Source organism: Rhinatrema bivittatum, chromosome 10, assembly GCF_901001135.1.
Source record: "Rhinatrema bivittatum chromosome 10, aRhiBiv1.1, whole genome shotgun sequence".
Classification (NCBI taxonomy): domain Eukaryota; kingdom Metazoa; phylum Chordata; class Amphibia; order Gymnophiona; family Rhinatrematidae; genus Rhinatrema; species Rhinatrema bivittatum.
The window spans coordinates 98,490,964-98,510,551 of record NC_042624.1 but is presented as its reverse complement, the minus strand read 5'-3'; the positions used below and the strand labels follow the sequence as shown (position 1 = coordinate 98,510,551).

Sequence of the window (19,588 nt, the reverse complement as noted above, 5' to 3'; positions counted from 1 at the left end):
ACTAATTAGTCATTGTTTTTAGCAGCAATGTCCATAAATCTGGATACTTGAACTTTTATTTTCTCTCCCTTTCCAGGCAGAATTGTTCCTAGATACCTGAGTGGAGGAAGGGGCAGTTAACAACTGGCTCCAGATTTTCAGGATAGGCTGATCCAGTCCTCGTTTTACCCCATTGCAAGCAGGGAGTTGTAGTGTTGCTTTTCTTAGGGACTGCAATATGAAAATAGGAGCTACAAATCCCTGCATGCAATGGAGGTAAACCCAGGACTGGATCAACCTATCCTGAAAATCTGGAGCCAGTTGGCAATCCTAGAGGAAAGGCCATTCTATAACAAAGTTGTAATCTTGGATGTAAAATTCCCCAGATAGCTTCAGAGTGAGTGTCCAATTATGACAAATGCGGTTCATTTTATTCATAGCAAAACCCAATTAAAAAAGACAAAACCATTTCAGGGCTATTTAAAGCTATTTGCTAGCTCTCTACCTTTCCAGGTGAATGATGCCAAGATGTGTGGCCACATATCACCAACATCAATAGTTTCAATTGATTGCCTAGATCAGTGATGGCAAACTCCAGTCCTCGAGTGCCACAAACAGGCCAGGTTTTCAGGATTTGTACAATGAATATGCATGAGAAAGATCTTCATGCACTGCCTCCATTGTATTCAGATATATCTCATGCATATTCATTGTGGATATCCTGAAAACCTGGCCCTCAAGGACGGGAGTTCGCCATCCCTGGCCTAGACGGTAAAGCGGCTGTCTTGTTTATTTAGCTTCCCATTTGTAAGCAGGGTCTTTCTCATCATCTCAACCTCATTTGACCATTTGTACATAGCTTGGGCTGCAGCATGGATGAGATGGCTTCAACCCCTCCCTCCCTCCCACCCAGTGCTTATTCATTTCCCTCTGGAGGTTACTCTTCAGCGATTCATGCAATGTGCCCAGTTTGTTTATTAGAGCAGCTTTCTGACAACGAATACCACAAACCTATCAAGTGACAAGGTCAAAGATGTGTTCAGAAAAGTTACATAATTAGTGCATGCCTGGAATTCAGCAAAAAAAATAAGAGTGGCTGTGGGGCCTTGGAGAGAGCTGCATGTGGTGCTTTTGTTACTGTAGATGGAGCCACCAGACACAGCTCCTTTGTCGAGGTTGCAGGCTCTATGTGATCGTGATTCAACGTCAGTGAGACCAAGCGATTTTACATTGCAGGTGATTTGAATGGCGATAGCTTCCCTGGAAGGATCTGAGGTTAATAGCACTAAAGACCTTGTGACTTGTTCCTTGGATCTGCAGCACAAAGCAGATGACCAGCAGTTGACTTTGCACGCCCCCTCAAACAGCAGATTGACTCTATTTATTAATGCATCTACAGTTAAAGAATTGGCTGCCACTCAGTTTAAACTGGAAACACTGCAAAAACAGACGAGGAAGTTAAATTTATGTTGGTTTTTTTTAATTTCCCCTAAATCACTGTCAATAGCTCCGGTTGAGATGTTGAAAAGAATATTTCCTTGAAATCTTGAAAATACCTGATGAATTGATTCCTCCTACTGCAAGGGATAGAAAAGTGTAATTTTTGGCTGGGGTTTTCCAAAATTGTTAAGGCTGGAACCAGGGACAGCATAATTTTGTCTGTTGGGAATGAAGTTCAGATGGAGTTTTTGATTGGAGTGGGGCCCCAGGGACCATAGCATATTGGGATCCTCCTGATTTGGGAGGAGTGAAACCACATCACCCATAGGTATTTATCACAGAAAAACAATAAAACAATAGGAGATGCATTAATGAAAGGGAGAGGTTAGTCTGCCATAAAATATAAATGTACATTGTATTTATATGTGTACTGAAGGATCCAAACAATCCTGTGGTGTTTGTTACGAGTGGAGTTGTGTAACAAACACCACAGGATTGTAACAAACATGTGAAATCCAGTGGAGAGTATTCACCATTATCCAAATTCCCCCTTCAAGTTACCCTCTTTATTTTTTTCTCTCCATAGCTAAATACTGTTAGTATGTATGGGTGTCTCTGCGAGTGGGTGCGTTTCTCTCTCTCTCTTTTAGGCAGATGTAATAAGGTGCGCTGAAGCTGCTGCGGGTTTGTATGCGTTTTCCTGCAGAAAGCCCTATACGGGTATGTAATAAGGGTTTTGTGCACGGAAAAAAACCACATACAAGCACGCTTTCAGACCTGCAGATTTTCTGCACGAGTGCATGCTAATGGCATGCAAAGGAGGAGATTATCTATTCATGGGCAATTCAGGGAGGCATATTTTTATGGTTACCGACCTAATCATTGCATGCTCAGAAGTGGCAGGTTTACAGATGATAGATCCTGGGTTTATTCTTCTGTTCAAAAGTGTAGAAGTTTGCAGCCAAAATTCCATCTTGAAGAGCCTTGGTAGTAGTGAGGAAATTTCCCCTCTTCCCTGTACCCCTCTTTACCTGCAGAGCCCCAGTTGAGATGTGAGTGAGGGTAACAGCAGCACTCAAGGCTCAAACACTGAAAATAGCAGGAAAACACGACTACCGCTTCTATTTTTGTATTTAGTGGGTGGCACTGCTGTAGCACACCTGCACCTCTGAATTTTAGCATTCTCGAAGCCAATGCCAGCTTTCTATTAAATGTAAATTGCCAGGTTTATAGTTTTCTCAGTTGCAGTTTTAACAACAAACAGTTCCATACCGCTGCAAACTTTTTTTTTTTTTTTTAATTGCAGAGCAAACATTTAAGTTGGATGGCTGGGTTGGTATCGATAATGCAGTTTTCTCAAGCCTTTGCAGCACAGACTCAAAATGCTTTTTAGTCTTTGCTTTAGAGAACATGGCTTTGAGGAACAATAAACGCAAGCCCTCCAACTTACATCATATCTGTTTGCTGAGAGATTGGGATCAGGAACCACCCAATACAAGACAGATGACATGAAGAGAGTGCTAATGTTGACATTGCTGTAGTGATGTTGAAACCCGACCTCCAGAGGGAATTAAAGAAAGGCCCAAATCTGAAAAGAAAAGTGGAAAGCATGCCAGCCACGCAAGGCTGCCAATTGCATGGAAAATTTACAGATGCCGTAAAGACGTTTACAGAGCCCACGGACAGGCTTTAAAGGGCAGGGATGTTCGGAAACCCAGCTTGGCATTGCCGACTTTCTCCCCTGGATCACTCTCCTCCTTTCCCCTGGTACATGGGCTGGATTTGGGCTTAGGCAACATCGGAAAGAGGCTAGGAAGCCACATCCTGAGGTGCCCAAAACCTGGGGCTCTCCCTTCCTACTTGATTTCTGGGCACAACCAGTCTTCTGACTACAGGCACTATGATCTCATTCCTGCACCCTGTCCCCTACCTCTCTCCCCTCCCCACTTGCACCCTCTCCTCCTTTAATTAGTTATTTTGTGGTGTATTTAGTTCACATATTTGTATTGCTAGCTGAAGGCTAGGTACAGGCCCATACGGTAAGCCTTTTCCCTTCATTGCTTTGCTTCCCCTTCCTCTCGCATGATCCTGAACCTTGCATCCTGTGACTCCGTGTCTCCCTTGTTCCCCCAACCCTCAGACACCTGCAGCCTCCATGTGGCCGCCCACTCCTGCAGGCCTGTGGCCTGTTCTCCTTCATTAGCTCAGGGCACATGGCAGTCTTCGTAGGCAGAAGCCCCACCAGGAGCAGCAGCCAACTTTCTCAGAGCCTTGCCCCTGCCAACACAGATGAGGCCAAGCATGCACACTCCCTTCAGCACGTGCAGAGGCAAGGGTAGTGCACGCTTTGTGAGTCCTCCTCACATGCACTGGCACTCACAAGAGACAAACATCCCCCGCCCAGAGCTGCCTTTTATATACAGGGGAAGGCAGGGTCTGAAGTGCAGTTACCTACTTAAAGCTATTTGTAAGGGTTCTGCATACAATACAAGTTTATTTCTCTTTATGAACATACACATTTAAAATTCTGTATCTTACCCTCTCTCCAAACAGGATTTCAACACAATTTAACATTTCAGAAACCTAGAGGTAGGGACCAGGCAGTGCACTTTGGGGGCTTGGGCTCCATAAAAGTTTCCAACTGAGAGGGAAACAGGGACATTTTTTTTTAATTATACTTCTTGAGGATAACAAAGATCACAGTCAGTTGCAGAAGAGACTTGAACCACATCCTAAGCGGACTTGACTTACCGTTCAAAGCTCTACCCTGTAGTGCACGCTTTATCCCATTAATGGTCTGAAAGAGAAACCCACCAAGCCAGCTTAAGTTTCACAAAATCGAATCATTTGTGTAACACTTAATAGTACAGTACCCACTTTTGCACAGAATCTGCTGTCATCCTTTTTGTTTTTTTAACTATCATAACTGACTAAAAATCCTCAATCTTCATTTAATCCAGGTTTCCCAAATGTATAGCCAGGGCAAACACCAAGGATGGCAATTTAATTGTGTTACCTTTCTCTTAATAAATAGGTTTGGGTACCAGATAAAGAGAACAATCCTGTACTGTAGCCCATCTCTTTAGATCTTAAGTCATCTGATAGATGGCAGCAGATCCCAGGAATTCAAAGCCAAATACAGAGCAACTTTAGTAATGCTATTTCAGAAAAATGAATGTTAAGCTGCGGGAGTACCTCAAGGTGGTGTTATTTAATGTACTTCTATTCCGCCTTTCGGCACTGCAGAGCATTCAGGTACTGTAGGTATTTTCCTATGGATAAGCTAGGGGAAGAGGAAGAGCAGTGGGCAAAACTATAAGGAGATACTGTATTGTAAGGGCAAAAAAACTTTTAAGGAGGGAAGTAAATAAAGGTAAGAGTCAAATAAGAGACCACGTTGGTTTTCTAAAGAAGTGGCTTGTAGGCAGGTTTAGGGGTGCAGGAATCTGTCTGCTACAAGACACTCTCACCTTATTTGCAACCCTAAGTCAGGGAAAAGACAATGGGCCAGAGTTTAGTACCTATGTGTGGGGTGTAGATTTCTGCGAGCAATACGGTGCACACAGATCTACGCCTGATTTTATAACATGCACACACAGCATTATGTTTGTTCCACTGCCATCAAACTGAATATAGTCTCATTTGTCCCAGTTAGCACATTTGGCTAAAATGAATGTATATCCCTAAAACTGAATTGAAGTAATTTTCACAAGCCTATTTGCAAGGAGCAAGCTTAACTAAAAGGAGATAAAGTGATGAGGCAGGATAGGATACATCTGAGGACACCTAGGGAAGTTCTGACAGCTCTCCTCTCTGACCTTTTTAATGCTTCTTTAGAGTCAGGCGTGGTTTCAAAGGATTGGAGAGGGCAGAGGCGTCTCCTCTTCACAACAGAGGAAGTATAGAGGAGTCTGAAAACTACAGCTTGGTTTGGTTTGATCTCAATGGTGAGCAGCTTAATGTAATTGCTGCTAAAACAGAGAATAGTGCAGTTTCTGGAATCCAGTGGATTTCAGGATATGAGGCAGCTTGGTATTACTAGAGGTAGGTTTTGTCAGACAAATCTGATCAATTTCTTTGATTCGATGACCACAGAAGAGAGCACTAGATGTAGTGTACTTGGATTTCAGCAAGGCCTTTGACACAGTTCCATATAGGTGGCATAAACAACCTGAGTGCCCTAGGTATGGGCCGTAAATAGACTTACTGGTTTGGAAACTGCTTAAGTGGGAGGCAACAAAGGGTAGTGGTAAATAAAGCACTCCAAAAAAAGGGTTACCAGTGGAGTGTTGGGCCTCAGTCCAGTTTAACATTTTCATAAGTGATATTGCAGGACAATCAGGGACGGTTGGTCTGTTTGTGGATACCAACATTTGCAACAGCGTAGACACACGGGACCATGTGGAAAACATAAGCGATCTAGTGAAACTTGAGGAATGTCTAGAGTCTGGCCACTAAGGGGGTCATTTTCCAAGGAGTTACCGCAGGAGATAATTCCGCAAATCGCGCTAACAGCCGTTAACGCGATTTGCGAATGCAAATTTTCAATTTTGTATTCAGGGGGCGGAGCATATGTAAAGTAGGAAAGAGTTATCGTGTGCGGCAAAAGAGCCGCAGTGTTAGCGCGGCTCCTAACGCGGCCAATAGCTACAACCCTTTCATTCGCGGTACGTTGTGCACTAGAGGCCGGTAAAGGTTTATCATGGTTCACGACAGCCTGTTTCAGTATATGAGAGAGAGCCTGAGAGCCTTGCTATGTCTACTCCCTAGACAGGTATTTGTATCCCTATGGGAGGCCCACCTAGTAACTCGAGGTGGGGATTAGGTATGAGTGTAGGGGGTTGGGGGCCACTTTCACATTCAACGTGAGACGTACGAACAGAACAGTGGTCTCTTGTGAAGATTTGATGGCCTTCGGAGTAAGGAAACTCACTCCAAGATGAGATTTGGGCAATGTTCTCTCAAACTAGCTTGATGGACACTCTACCTGGGCAACAACAAGCTAGTTTGAGAGAACATTGCCCAAATCTCATCTTGGAGTGAGTTTCCTTACTCCGAAGGCCATCAAATCTTCACAAGAGACCACTGTTCTGTTCGTACGTCTCATGTTGAATGTGAAAGTGGCCCCAACCCCCTACACTCATACGTGCACCGCGAAGATGTTTTCGCGATTCATGAATACATTTGCGCAAATCGCGAATACATCGCGGCACACGAAGTTTCCCCGCTGCACGAAAAAAGCCTCATTTGCATGGGAAACGCCCCTTAATGCGTTACCAATGCGTTATTGGAAAATGAGGCCCTAAGATTGCTAAAAAAAAAAAATGCAAGGTCATGCACTTGGGTTTCATAAATCCTAGGGGCTGAAGTTCTGTGTACAAAACAGGAGTGGGATCTGGGAGTGATCATATCTGATTATCTCAAGGTGGCTAAACAGGTAAATAAGGCGATGGTAAAAAGCCAGAAGGATGCTGGGGTACACAGGGAGAGGAATGGTCAACAGGAATGTACCTGAATATAATCCACTTTGAAGTGTTTGAAAGGTGGAATGTAAATAAAACTGGATTGGATTGAATAGGAAAGGGTAGGCTACATTGCTTCTGTACAAATTTTTGGTGAGACTTCATTTGGGATACTGTGCACAATTCTAGAGTCAGCACCTTGAAACAGATACTTGATAACCAAATACTGTCAGTTCAGAGGGCAGCTACTAAAATGGGCAATTGTGCCTATATGCTTTATGATGAAGACTGACTTCAAGATCTAAATATGTATACCCTGCAAACCCGCACATATGCCAGAGAAGTGGAGAACTTCCGATCGTGGAGCAAGGTAGCAATCACCACAGAAGAATATCCACACTTCAACAGGCGAGTCCTCTCAAGGGCCAAACCATAAGACAGAACAGAGTCAGATATACCACACTGGGTCAGACCAAGGGTCCATCAAGCCCAGTATCTTATGTCCAACAGTGGCCAATCCAAGTCATATGTACCTGGCAAGGTCACAAACATTAAATAGATCCCAAGGTACTACTGCTGGTAACAAGCAGTGGCTTTTTCTTATTGCTTAATATTTAGTAAAGTGATTTTGGAAGCATTTTGGCTGTAGACCAGTGTACTCAGAGGACTGCAATGGAAGCTATTCCCAGTGCTAATTAAGTTCTAAATAAAAGAATGTGGAGGGACCCTAGTATTACTTGTTTGAAGAAAAAAAGGTATCATGGAGATTGCTAAGAAGCAAGCAAGCCACAAAAGGAGTAACGTCCCATTACTCCTGCTGTTCCAGCTGGAGATGGGAGCATTACATTTGCAACATTTATGCACACACACAAAACCAAACTGAACTGGTATTCACTTACAGAACCAAGCAACTTTATAGAAGAGCAAATTTAAACAAGCCAATGCTAGCAGAGTGCTCTTTAATAGATTTTGTGGAAACAGTTGTGTTAATCTATGCACATTTATACTAACATGAAGAACTGGCCCCTGCTGTAACAGATCCAGCTTTGGCTGGAAGTACGCCAGATCTTGGTACCCCCTTGACTGGCTCCTCCGCAGTTCAGTTGCACCTGCTGCAGTATCTTCTGGGCTTGGTCTGGATCCAGCTGCTTTTTCTTGTGTGGAGTTTTTTCAGGGTCTGTAGGCCTTTGGTTCAGGCACAGTCCTTTGCTTCGCCCACTCCTCTCAGGTCGGACCCTCAGCCGATTCCCTCTTCCACTCCTATGGCTAAGTGCTCAAGCACGTCTTGGTTCGCCACGAGTATTCCTGGTAGAGACCCAGGTGGCATGGATCCTGATTACTTGGAAGATGGGGAAATTCCTCCTGGTTTGGAGCCGTATCGGACCATGTTACGGTTTTTTCATAGAAATGAACTGCCCGTCCTGTATGTGAGAGAGAGCACATGAGAGTGGGGGCCTGTGTGTTTATGTAAGAATGGCAGCCTGCATATGAGAGTCACTTTGTAAACTGTTGTAATCTACACTTGGAACGACAGTATATAAAATGTCTAAATAAATAAATAGTGGGTAATGCATGAGACCATTAAATATTAGTAAGTAAACTCTTATATTCCCTCGCAATAAGAACACATTCTTGGACAGTTTTAGGTTGATAATTATCACACTTGTACAGATGGATCTCTGTGGTACATAACAGGCAGCTGAATTTTCTTTAAAAAGCATACAGCCAAAGGCACGGAAGGGTCTTTTCCATCTTCTGTTTGCAGGAAAATATCTTTTCCACAATGGGTCAATAATAAGCTCAACAAGCAACAAAAGGTAAATAATATAGCTCACAGAGCATTATGTCCCTTCAGCAGTGGTTTAACAGCTGTGTTTTCAATGTCTTAAAAGTCTGTTAAAAATAAATGTAAAAGTATGTTTGGTATGTTTGTTAGTTGCTGCAAAACTGACAAGTTTTTCACTTTATAGAAACCAATGTTTTTGGCTTCTAACATGTGTGATGCATTGGAGCCACATTTTACTCAGCTGCTAGACTCTGGGATGATAGAGACATTCTGCATCCAGGCACTAGTATGAGCTTGGAGGGATGGCTAGGCTCTGCCTTTGGGAGATATTAGTCTTCCCTGGACTGAAATGCATGCACAGTATGGACTAACACAGCTCTCCTGCCATCACTCCTCATCAGCACTCTGCTCCCTTCAGGCTTACAGATTTGCATCTTGGAGGCAGTTTCCAAAATAAATCTCTCTCATAAAGAGGCCACTTTTTTCCAACTGGACAATCAATTCATTTTTAGAGCAAATTTAAAATTAGCCTTCTAAATTACCATGAAAAATTATATAGTGTAAATGAAACATTGGAAACCAACTTACTCTCTCTCACCACAGAGACAAATTTTAGAATATGTTACAGAGCATGTGGTATTACATTTGACTGTGCTGAATTTTCTCCAACTGGTTACCAAGATCATTTCTTTTGATATTGCTTACGCCATTGGTTGTTTTTGTATTTAAGTAATTGAAAATTATTCCAATGTACTTTGTACTTAATGCAAGCAATTTTCAAAAGCTTTTTAAGCTGGGTAAAATGGCTGTTTGAAAATTGCTTACCATCCATCCACAACGCGTCATTCTACCTGCATTGTGTGGAGGTGTTCCTGGGGGGGGGGGGGGGGGGGGGGGGGGGGAGGGAAGGAAAGGCAACCACCTGTGCAGTTTCACATTTTCAAAACTATGCCCGCTGACTTTGCACCGCTGCAGGCAGTTTTCAGAACTACTCCCACTGTGACTGTAGGAAGGCCATTTAAATTAAATGACCCTGTTCCTAGAGGGATCATACAGTTCCATATCCAAAGAGAGAAGCTGAGCCACTTCTGCTTTGACGTCCATCAATATTCAAGGACCTGTAGTTACAGTTTCTTGAAAGTAGCACTGGCTCAACTTGTCCGCTTTGACGTGGAGCTATACGGTCCCCTTAATAATGTCAGCTATGCAAATACATTTTATCAACTCCAAAGAAAGGCATTTGAAAGCCATATGAACTTAAAAAAGTGTCCATGAAGCAAAAATATGGTCTAATAATAATTAAAATATATAAGTACATATCATCTATTAACTACTTGGATTATAATATTTAAACAGACTTCTCAATATAAAAAATTGCCCATTTGGTGGTGTTACAATATCAGTTTAATAAGCATAGAAAATACATCCTTTCCAGTTTGTTAGTGTGCAGTTCTCTGTCACAACACGTGGTGGAGCCACAAGTTAATTATATAGATTTTAAATTTCTCCTCATCGCACAAGAAATAATATTTTCTTGGTTAATCTTTATGAGACTGGTTTGCAAGTTAGATGTAGCTTTGTTTTTTTTTTTTTCTTTAGCGCTGTCATATACAATTATAGATCAAAGGAGAAAGGCATCAACCATGTGGAGGGCTTCATCTTGTACCACACTTATTTTGATGGGAAAATGTTATTCTTATGTATGCAATGCCAGTAGAGAACATCAGATAAAATGAAATTTAAGAAGAGTCCACATTTTGTTCCACGTCTGTCATTTTTACTTTCACAACTAGTATATAAAAGTTGCCATCTGAAGTTCCCTCATAAGAGCAGTGTAATATCTTCCAGGAACAGAACCAAAGCAGCTGTACGGTTTCTGTACAAAAAAAAAAGTCTCATCGCTCTTGTAACGGCGGAAGAGGGAGACACTTCCTCTATAATGTCTGAAGTAAAGGCCGTAAAGGGAGCCATGATCATGAGAAAAAAGTTCCCAGGCTGGCAATATGGAGGTTGGGTATGTCAGGCCTTGCTGAACATCCCATGAAATGTAACTGGGATGTTTGTGTCAACCTCCGCCCTGGCAATCTCACTCAGATCCTTGGCGTTCAGTACAAGAAGAAAAGCTGGCTTCCGTCCAGGACCCGGGCTGACAATCACGCTCAGCACCACTCCTAAGGGACACAGATAAACAGAGATGAACTGAGGAACAGTGCATGCAGTACTGAGGTAGGGGTTGGGAGCAGGAGGGAAGGAAGGAAAAAGCGAAGGGAGGGGAAGCAGATTTCTCATTGGCTGCACAGCTCCCTGAGTTGCCCATCACACAACTAAATTTGATAATTTGAGAAACAGCAGCTCACTACATCTAAAGTGAATTTTTATAATAAAAAAAGGAGATTAATTTAAGATACACATCTGAGAAATAAATCCACCACCTATAATCCATTTAAGTGATTTATAGCAATTGAGCTCAAGGTCACAACAAATGGAAGAGTTTCATTTCTGCAGTATGGGACACAGCCCCTCTCTTGTTTTCTAGCCCAAGCCCAATCTTCCTTAGAGGCACTTTTTAAATCTTGGGATCTCAGAGAGAACTTCTGTATTGTAGATAAAGCTCACAGGACAAATGCACCAGTCCTTGTTGAGTTCTTTTGGGGTTTTTATTTCCATGCTTAAAAAGCAGCTTCGAGGAAGCTTCTCAACAAATGCGCAAGGACTAGAAGAATAATCATTATGCTTGTAAAAGAGTTGACCCACTGCAGATACTGGGTTTTTTCTAGAATTAAAATTTTAATTTAAAATAACGAGGACTCCCCCCATCTCTTCTTGCCATGCCCAGAGCACCTGGTGTACATTTTTGTTTTGTGTGTGTGGGCGGGGTGATACACATAAAAATGGAATCACGTGGAAGCGAGTTTGCATGAATGTTTATGCATACTGCAAAGAAACGCTTCTGGGGTAGAGATGCGGTGGGGAAATCATTTCTATGTATAATTTCTATTTTTATTTTTTTTTTTAAAAGTACACTTTGAAAATTAGGCCGAAATCCATCTGTGCTTTGTACACGCGGACTTCATCCCTATGTCAGCTGTTATAAAATTACCCTTTTTTTTTATTTTTGTTTCTTTGAGATGTAAAATTGCAATGTTATAAGTTTGTGGTATTGTACTGCTATATAAAAAAACACCACCACATTTGAACTATAAGATCTGCAACAGAGTGGACACTCCTGAGGGAGTGGCAAGAATAAGGAATAATCAAGTGCTTGGCTGTTTAAGGTTCGTTGCAAAAAAATGGGAGAATCCTGCATTTGGGGTGTAGAAGTCCAAGGGAGCAAAATGCAATGAGAAGTGAGATATTGATATGCTCTGACCAAGACAGATTTCAGGGTGATTACATCTGATGAGCTGCAAAATAGTCTAACAAGCAATGACTAGAGCCAGAGGGATGCTAGAGTGCACAGGGAAAGGCATAATGAGGAGGAAAAGGGACACACAGGTCAATGGGGACACCTCACCTGGAGCACTGTGCCAAATTCTGGAGGCTGCACCCACAAAAATATATCAGTGTGTAAGCAATCCGGAGAATGGCTACCAGAATGCTGTAGGGTACGTGCCAAAAACCTTTTGAAATGAGACAGAAGTTCCTAAAAATGTATAGCTGAGAGGGGAGACGAGAGAGACATTCAAACACCTCAAAAGAAACATAATACTCTAGGAAGGGTAGACAAAGGAGTAACATCAGTAGATATTTCTTTATGGAAAGGGCAGAAGATGCAAGAAATGGCCTCCCAGGGAAGGTGATGTAGAGAGAATCCATAGCAGAATTGAAGAAAGCATGGGCTAAGCACAGAGGATCCATAGTTGCGAAAAAGTGAAGGGAAAGCCAGGGATCAAATGAGATCTATGGCAGGAATGAAACTTTATGGTCATTCTTTGCCATGTTTTTCTATGATCTTCAGTTGGGAGTAAGCCTAAGTCATTTGCTGCCCAGAGCTGAGTAATATTTGAGATAGATAAGCACAGACTTTGATAGTAAAGAATGAAGGTTAGTTCTTTCTTTAATGCCTCCTGTTGACTGGTCTAGCATGGCATTAGTGTAGGTCTTAAGAGACTACCTTGAAGATGTACACTCAGCACTGCCTCTTATGTGAAAAAGTGGACCCAAGATTGTCAAACTGAAATATCCCAAGGGAAATGGGAGACATTTGAGAGACTCCTTGGCAGATACATTCAATGACCGCTGCAATGAAGGAAACAATCTGTGAGCTTCTTTATAAGTTTTTGTCTGTCACCAAGCTCTATGCTCCCAGACCATCAGCTTTTTATTTTACTGCTTATAAATACTGGAAAAAGATCCATAAAATCATCTTGCCCTCCAGAGTGCAAGTTTGCTTGTTAGTGGCTCTTAGAATTTTCCTTTTAAACTGGTGACAGAAGGATTACAGAAAGGGAAGTACAAAAAACGTTCTGAGGTTATTGATGGCAGCCAGAAATGTTTTGGCATGACTCTAGAATCAAGAGTTGGTTCCTACAAAGGATAATTCATTGAATGAATTAACTGAATAAAGTATAGCATACAGTATCCATGGGAAAACTAACTGCTATGCTGTATCAGAAGTATGAAAAATGTTAGTTTCCCTTCCTGGAGTACATGAGTGCAGATGGGAAGAGAACACTACCTTATGGGCCGATTCAGTAAAAAACGCGCGCACAGGCCACTCTCCTGTGTGCGCGATTCAGTATTTTAATTTATTTTAATTAGGACCTGTGGTAAAAAAAGAGGCGCTATGGACACGTCCCTAGCGCCTCTTTTGACAGGAGCGGTGGCTGTCAGCGGGTTTGACAGCAGACGCTCAATTTTACCGGTGTCGTTTCTCGAGCCCGCTGACAGCCACAGGTTCGGAAACCGGACGCCAGCAAAACTGAGTGTCTGGTTTTCGACCCGCGGGCCTATTTCAAATTTTTTTATTCTACCTTTCGGGACCTCCGACTTATTATCTCCATGATATTAAGTCAGAGGGTGCACAGAAAAGCAGTTTTTACTGCTTTTCTGTGCACTTTCCCGGTGCCCGGAGAAAGTAAAATGTGCGGCTTGGCTGCACATTTTACTTTCTGTATCGCGCGGGAATACCTAATAGGGCCATCAACATGCATGTTGCGGGCGCTATTAGGTTCGGGGCGGTTGGATAAGGGGTAAAGCTAGCATGTCCAAAATGCACGTCCAATTGCGGGGTAACAGTGCGCTCAGCACTGTTACCCCGCAACTGATTATTAGAGATCCATACAGTGCGCTCCGCCAGAGCGCACTGTACTGTATCGGCCCGTTAGTTTGCCAAGTTTCTTCTCAGTAGTTCATAAAACTTCCCTGGAATCTTCTTGCATTGTACCATAACTATCACAGAATTTTTGGGCCCCCTACTTCCTTTTCATTCCAGATGGTCATTCTCAAACTCTCAAATTTGTTTGCAGAAATCTTTCAGTGATTTCTGTAGACTAGATTGATAATACGTCATTGATAGTGGTTATTGGGAAGCACAAACCATTCCAATGCTCAATAACTTTCAGAATTGTTATTGTTGTCCAAATTTTAAGAAATCTCTTTTTTTTTTTAATAGTATAGTTTAAGATGTCACAGTTATAGCTTTAAAAGTTGGACAGAATTGTACATGATTGTAGGACTGGTGAGGATTATCTCCATCCTGCAGTTTTGCATTATTTATATTGCTGAACATCTAATAAAATCTGTTACAAAAAAAAAAAATACTGAAAAAAGTGACCACCTTAACAGCACTCATCTGAAAGGGGAAAAATCAAATCCTCTCTCGGCCTGCAACCGCTAATAGTGCTGTTAAAAAAAAAAAAGTGACCACCTTAAGTCCATGCTAGCCAAGGCTACCAGACTGAAGGCTCTCTATTGAGGGAGGAACCAACTGAACGGCATCATCTCAGGAGGCAAGTGGTGCTATATAAGCATCTCTTCTAGGTTTTTTTTTTAAACAGGTAATCCCCAGTAGGGAAATGCATGTCCACCTTCTGCTGGAGATGGAGACTAATGGTAGGCTGTCGGGGCAGGACTATATATTCATGATGTCAGCTTCTTACTCCATTACCATCTGCTGGCAGAGGTGCATAACCCACTGGGGGGGATTGGCCTGTCTGAATGCAGTACAAAATACTGATTAGAGATCCATACTGATTACTAATAAGGGAAAAAAAATAAATCAGTATTTGGGTATATGCCAGGGGAAGCAGAGGGGGAAACCAGAACTAAAAAAGAGAAGTGTTCAGAATCCACTCTTTATTCAGGAAGATCAGCTAAAACTACTAAATTTAAAATTAAATTCAGTTTTAATTAAAGCCCTAATAAATATGCAACAAAATTATGTCCCAGGTTTTCTGGAAGAATATGCCCGATTCTCTCAGTACAATGATAATGTCTCTCTCCAAGTATGAATTTAGCAGCAGTAGCTGCTGGCTTGAAAATTAATCAAATTAATTCTTAGTCTGTCTACACTCCCTGACATTAGCTTTCAAGCATATGACCATGTAACTTTTGCTTCTCATGATGAGATAATAGAAAACCTATGTAATCTTACTGCCTCTGGATAACAGAAGAAAAGATTTAAATTTAAATGCTGTATAGCAATGAATAGATAGATGCACTTTGGAGCTAGTGATGATGTTCTGATATTAATAGCGTAGCAGAGGCTGACTAGACCTTTCCACATTATTATAGATCCTGTCTGGACGTGATGGCCTCTAACTTCCTTCCATCCCTATGATTATTATTGGTTTGTATGCAAATCCTTCTTAAGCTTGCACAGCCAGTGCCTTCCTTAATGCGTTCTCTGAGATCTTTACAGTGGCATTCTATGGTAGGGACTGTAAAAAGGGGTGGGTGTCATTTAAAGAGGGGAAAAAGTGGCAAACTCCCCCCCCCCAACCATTACATGAATTGCCTATACCAAGGCCTCTGGTTATCTGTGGTAACCAGAGGGCAGATCGTGCAGCCTGGTATAATGATTCTGCAATTTGCAGTATAAAACATTATCTAAGGCCATTTAAATAGTAAGGAAAAAGTCACATGTGGACAAATTATTTTTCATTTATAATAAATCAATATTGATCAGCATATTAGCAAAGCTAATTAAGTTTTTTAAATAATGACCAGTTGTACTGCATTTTCTTTATATATTACCCATGATCTAATAGTGCGGGAAGATTGTTTAACATCGCAGTGTGAAACAGTAATCCTAAAGAGCAGACTGTCTTGATCAGTTTACATTCATTTAGGATTTGAAAGGTCAGGACTCATGAATATTAAATATTAAAAATATTAAAACATTAAATGATTAAAAAAGGGTATAAAACCAGAGTGGTAGAAACATTTTTTTCAAGCTAATTGCAGATACCCAAATCAACTAATTTATCATAACTAGAAACTAGGAGTTATTGTTAGCTACTATGACAGCAGAGTCAACTAGAGGTGTGACCCTAAGGCCGAGGGGCCAGTATAGTGGCAAGGCCACTGGAATAGTGGCAGGGTCTCTTTTTGGCTTGTGATGGCCACCTTCCTCTTGGGTTAACCCCCCCAGGTGTTGGTAACCGGCAGGGGCTAGGTAGGAGGCCTGGAATCAGGACTAAGCAGAAACAAAAACTGGAAACAGGATTAACTGGATGAAACAAATCAGTAGATCAAAAGTAGTAAGGTATACACTGAAGTCAAAGCAAGAGGCACTCTGAAGGCAGGACTCCAGTGTGAGGGCAGGACAATGAGAACCAAGCTCGCAGAGGCTCCTGCTGGCAGGAGGCAAGAATTGCTTATTGGGACCTCACAGCTAGTTGTTTATGGCAATGTAATACTTAAGTTTACAATATTCAATATCCGTTGACTACATTAAACTTTGTGTATGATGTGTACGCAGCCCCCATACCAGTCAGCTCCTGGGCATGGAGGCACCCAGGGAGGCTTGTGACCTCCTGGGGATCTCACACAGAGGGGAAAGAAAACAGTCTTTCACAGCCCTTAGGGTTTCCTTCACATTGGGGGGGGGGGGGGGGGGGGTGTCATCAATCCAGACCCTCTAAATCACCACAATGACTCCAGTTCTGTTGCTCAGAAATAAAAAGTCTTTACTGGAAACTGATAAGAAGATAAAAACATCAAAAAACAGTACATTAGTATATAACGCTCCAAAAATCCAATGCAATCTTCTTTGGGGCAAGGACCCCGTCTCCCTAGGTTCTCCCCAGTACCTGTGTGTTAGGGCAGGTTCTCTCCTTTCCTTTCCACTGCTTCCTTCTCTTGCTTCTGGCTGAACTCCATGGTCAGACAGGAATTCCTCAGGACGTTCCTATTTCTGGAGTCATTCTCAGACTCAGACCCTCCACACAGCAGAAACGGGAATCTCAGGACTTTACCACTCCTTTCAGGCACCCCTCTGTTGAGAATGAGCTGCTCCGCCAGGCCCTTTTGCTATGGAGGGCAAAAACTCAAGTGCCCTCTGCAAGGACAGAAACTTGCTTTCTCAGCCCTGTGCTGAGGCTGATTCGGACTTCCCCTGTGACACTCAAATGACCCCTCTCAATGGGCAGTGTCATACCTCCCTGTACATTCCTACTACTCCAACATTACTACAGGGCATGGGCTGGCTGAGACTTCTGAAACCCACCGAGGGCACTCAGACCAGATGAGGCTACACTGGGAAGGCGCAGAATTTAGCACTCCCTTACGTCTATTCCTGAATGGTCCCTTGATGCAACTTGTGAAGCTGGGGTTTTACATCTTTTCTTTCTTTTGGTTTGCATTCAGATGTCATTTGAACTGAAGACATGTCTCCATACACTAACTAGAACCATTAATGGTCTCTGAACTGGTGTTTTCCACATTCCTTCATTTGAGATTGCTCCGGGTGAGATTTCCTGCAGTTCTTGCATCAACTGATCACAGTTCCCATGTGCATTAAGACGAGTTTGTCTTTTTATTGATGGCATGAAAACGACATTAGATAATGCCTCGCCTGGCTCATTTTTTGCTCACTATCTCATGAATATCTCCTTTTACAGTAGCAGCTAGTCCAACAAAAGTGAAAGCTGCTGTTCACCCGCCCTCCCCCACCCAGAGGCCAGAATAACTTTGTGAGAATCAATCATTTTGGTATTCGATAACCCTTCCCTCCATGAATCGTATACATTTTTTTTTTTAAACATTTGCAATTTCTGTTGGAAGCATCTGTTCAAGCGTATTAAGAAATAGTTTGGCTGCAGTGTAGACAAGCTGCTCCCATACCAGTTTTGATTTTGAGGTTGGTTTTTTTTTTTCTGATGGCAATGGATCAATGTTTTAAGAGTGCAACGAAACCTGTGTCTTACCATCATCCTCATCCAGAGCATCTGGCTGTGAAACAAAGATGGGCTCTGAAGGGTAAGTTCCTGTTTCCTGCCATACCCATGTTTCCTTTGTTTTAACGTTCAGCTTAGAAAGCTGCAAAGATGACAGAATGGCTTTATTAATTCAGCAGCCAACAGATGGGCCAACTAATATTTCAATTTCATTTTTTTTTTTTACCCTGTCTGGAACAAAGTGATTGAGTCCAAGCCCGTATGCATATGTGTAAGGTTTCCCATGATATTTCTTATAGTTGATCTGTGGAAACTCAAAGGCTGTAAAATAAAGCATGGATAAAGCATTAGGGTTTCGACTTTCCTTGCTGCTTCCATGTCAAGCTTAAAGTAGACGTCTTACCTAGGCGAGGCCCTGAGAAAAGCACTTCTGGTTCTAGCCAGATAGTTTCATCACTACGCAGAACTGCAGTGGCTGTTGTGTAAGGCAAAGTGACTAAATTCCTGCCTGCGTCCTGCTAGGGAGAAAAGAAGACAAAAAATACCATGGAAACCAACTGTGCAATTATGCTGAAAGGAGTTACTAAAAATTGTGACAACATTACTGTTAGCGACTGGCAGGAAAATTCTGCTACTAGAGTATTCCTAATCAGGTTACCTAGGAAGTGTTTCCACTAAGGCTTGGCCTGCATATGACGACTGCAGGCCACTTTTCTCAGCCCCCACTTCCGCTTTGGGGAAGGGTGGAGAAGGAAGAGGTGGTGGCAGATGCACAATTGTGGCCTGGCCCAACCCATTCCAATAGCTGCCAAAGAGAAGTTCTTCCTCCGTACCTCCCCCCCCTCTACCTACCACCTTGCAGGAATAGCTGTAGTTGCAGGCTAACTGCATAGGAGCAGGGAGTGTTTTCTCAGTCCACACGGCTGCGGCTTTTTCATCATCCCTGCAGGCTTCCTGTTTAGAAAGGAAGTGCAAGATGGAAGGGAGGATGAACAGCCACAGGGACCTGGAGCATGTCTATGCTGTGTCCTTGCAGTGATGGCTTGTTGCTGCTGCTATCATTGCGGTGGCCTGAGGGAGAGAAGAACCTGGAAGGGGGAAATGTGAGGAGGACAACCGGGGAAAAGGAGAGCAACCTGTCGGGGGGAGATGGGAGGAGGAGAGGAAAAAAAGGGAAAGGGGAGGAAGGCGCAGAGATGTGGTGGGGAAGGAAAGCAACCCATAAGGCGAGAGGCAAGTCACCAAACTTTGCAGTGATTTTGGATTTTAAATTTTTTTGCATGTCTGATCTAGAGCAAAGTCCCAAATTCCATCCAAAACCTGATTTACTAATCAGCAGAATTTTGGTGATCACAAAAACAAAGGCTTGGGAGAAATGATGGGTTGATGAACAAAGTCCCCAATCTATTGTTTTCTGATTTTGGAAATGGTCAGCTAGAATCATTTTTCTACCTTGTGTGGCATGATCAGTATGTGCAGATGTGGTTGTAAGCAGCAAAACAAGGACAGCAGTGCATGCCCTAAACTACAAGGGAAAGGAATTGGGGCAAAGAATTTTTGGGTTGATCTAGTTTCAGAGA

General features: G+C 42.5%; 1 protein-coding gene across 1 annotated transcript in view; it reads right to left on the bottom strand.

Annotated features, from left to right (window-relative positions):
- Nucleotides 1-10,196: 10,196 nt before the first annotated feature.
- RPE65 (retinoid isomerohydrolase RPE65) overlaps nt 10,197-19,588 on the bottom strand; it is a 31,200-nt gene continuing 21,808 nt past the window's right edge. Inside the window, exons 11-14 of the mRNA XM_029618843.1 lie at nt 18,412-18,526; nt 18,235-18,329; nt 18,039-18,150; nt 10,197-10,838 (exon numbers count right to left, since the gene is read on the bottom strand). Coding sequence (XP_029474703.1) covers nt 10,687-10,838; nt 18,039-18,150; nt 18,235-18,329; nt 18,412-18,526 — 474 coding nt within the window. The 3' untranslated portion in view covers nt 10,197-10,686. The remainder of the gene's footprint in view (nt 10,839-18,038; nt 18,151-18,234; nt 18,330-18,411; nt 18,527-19,588) is intronic.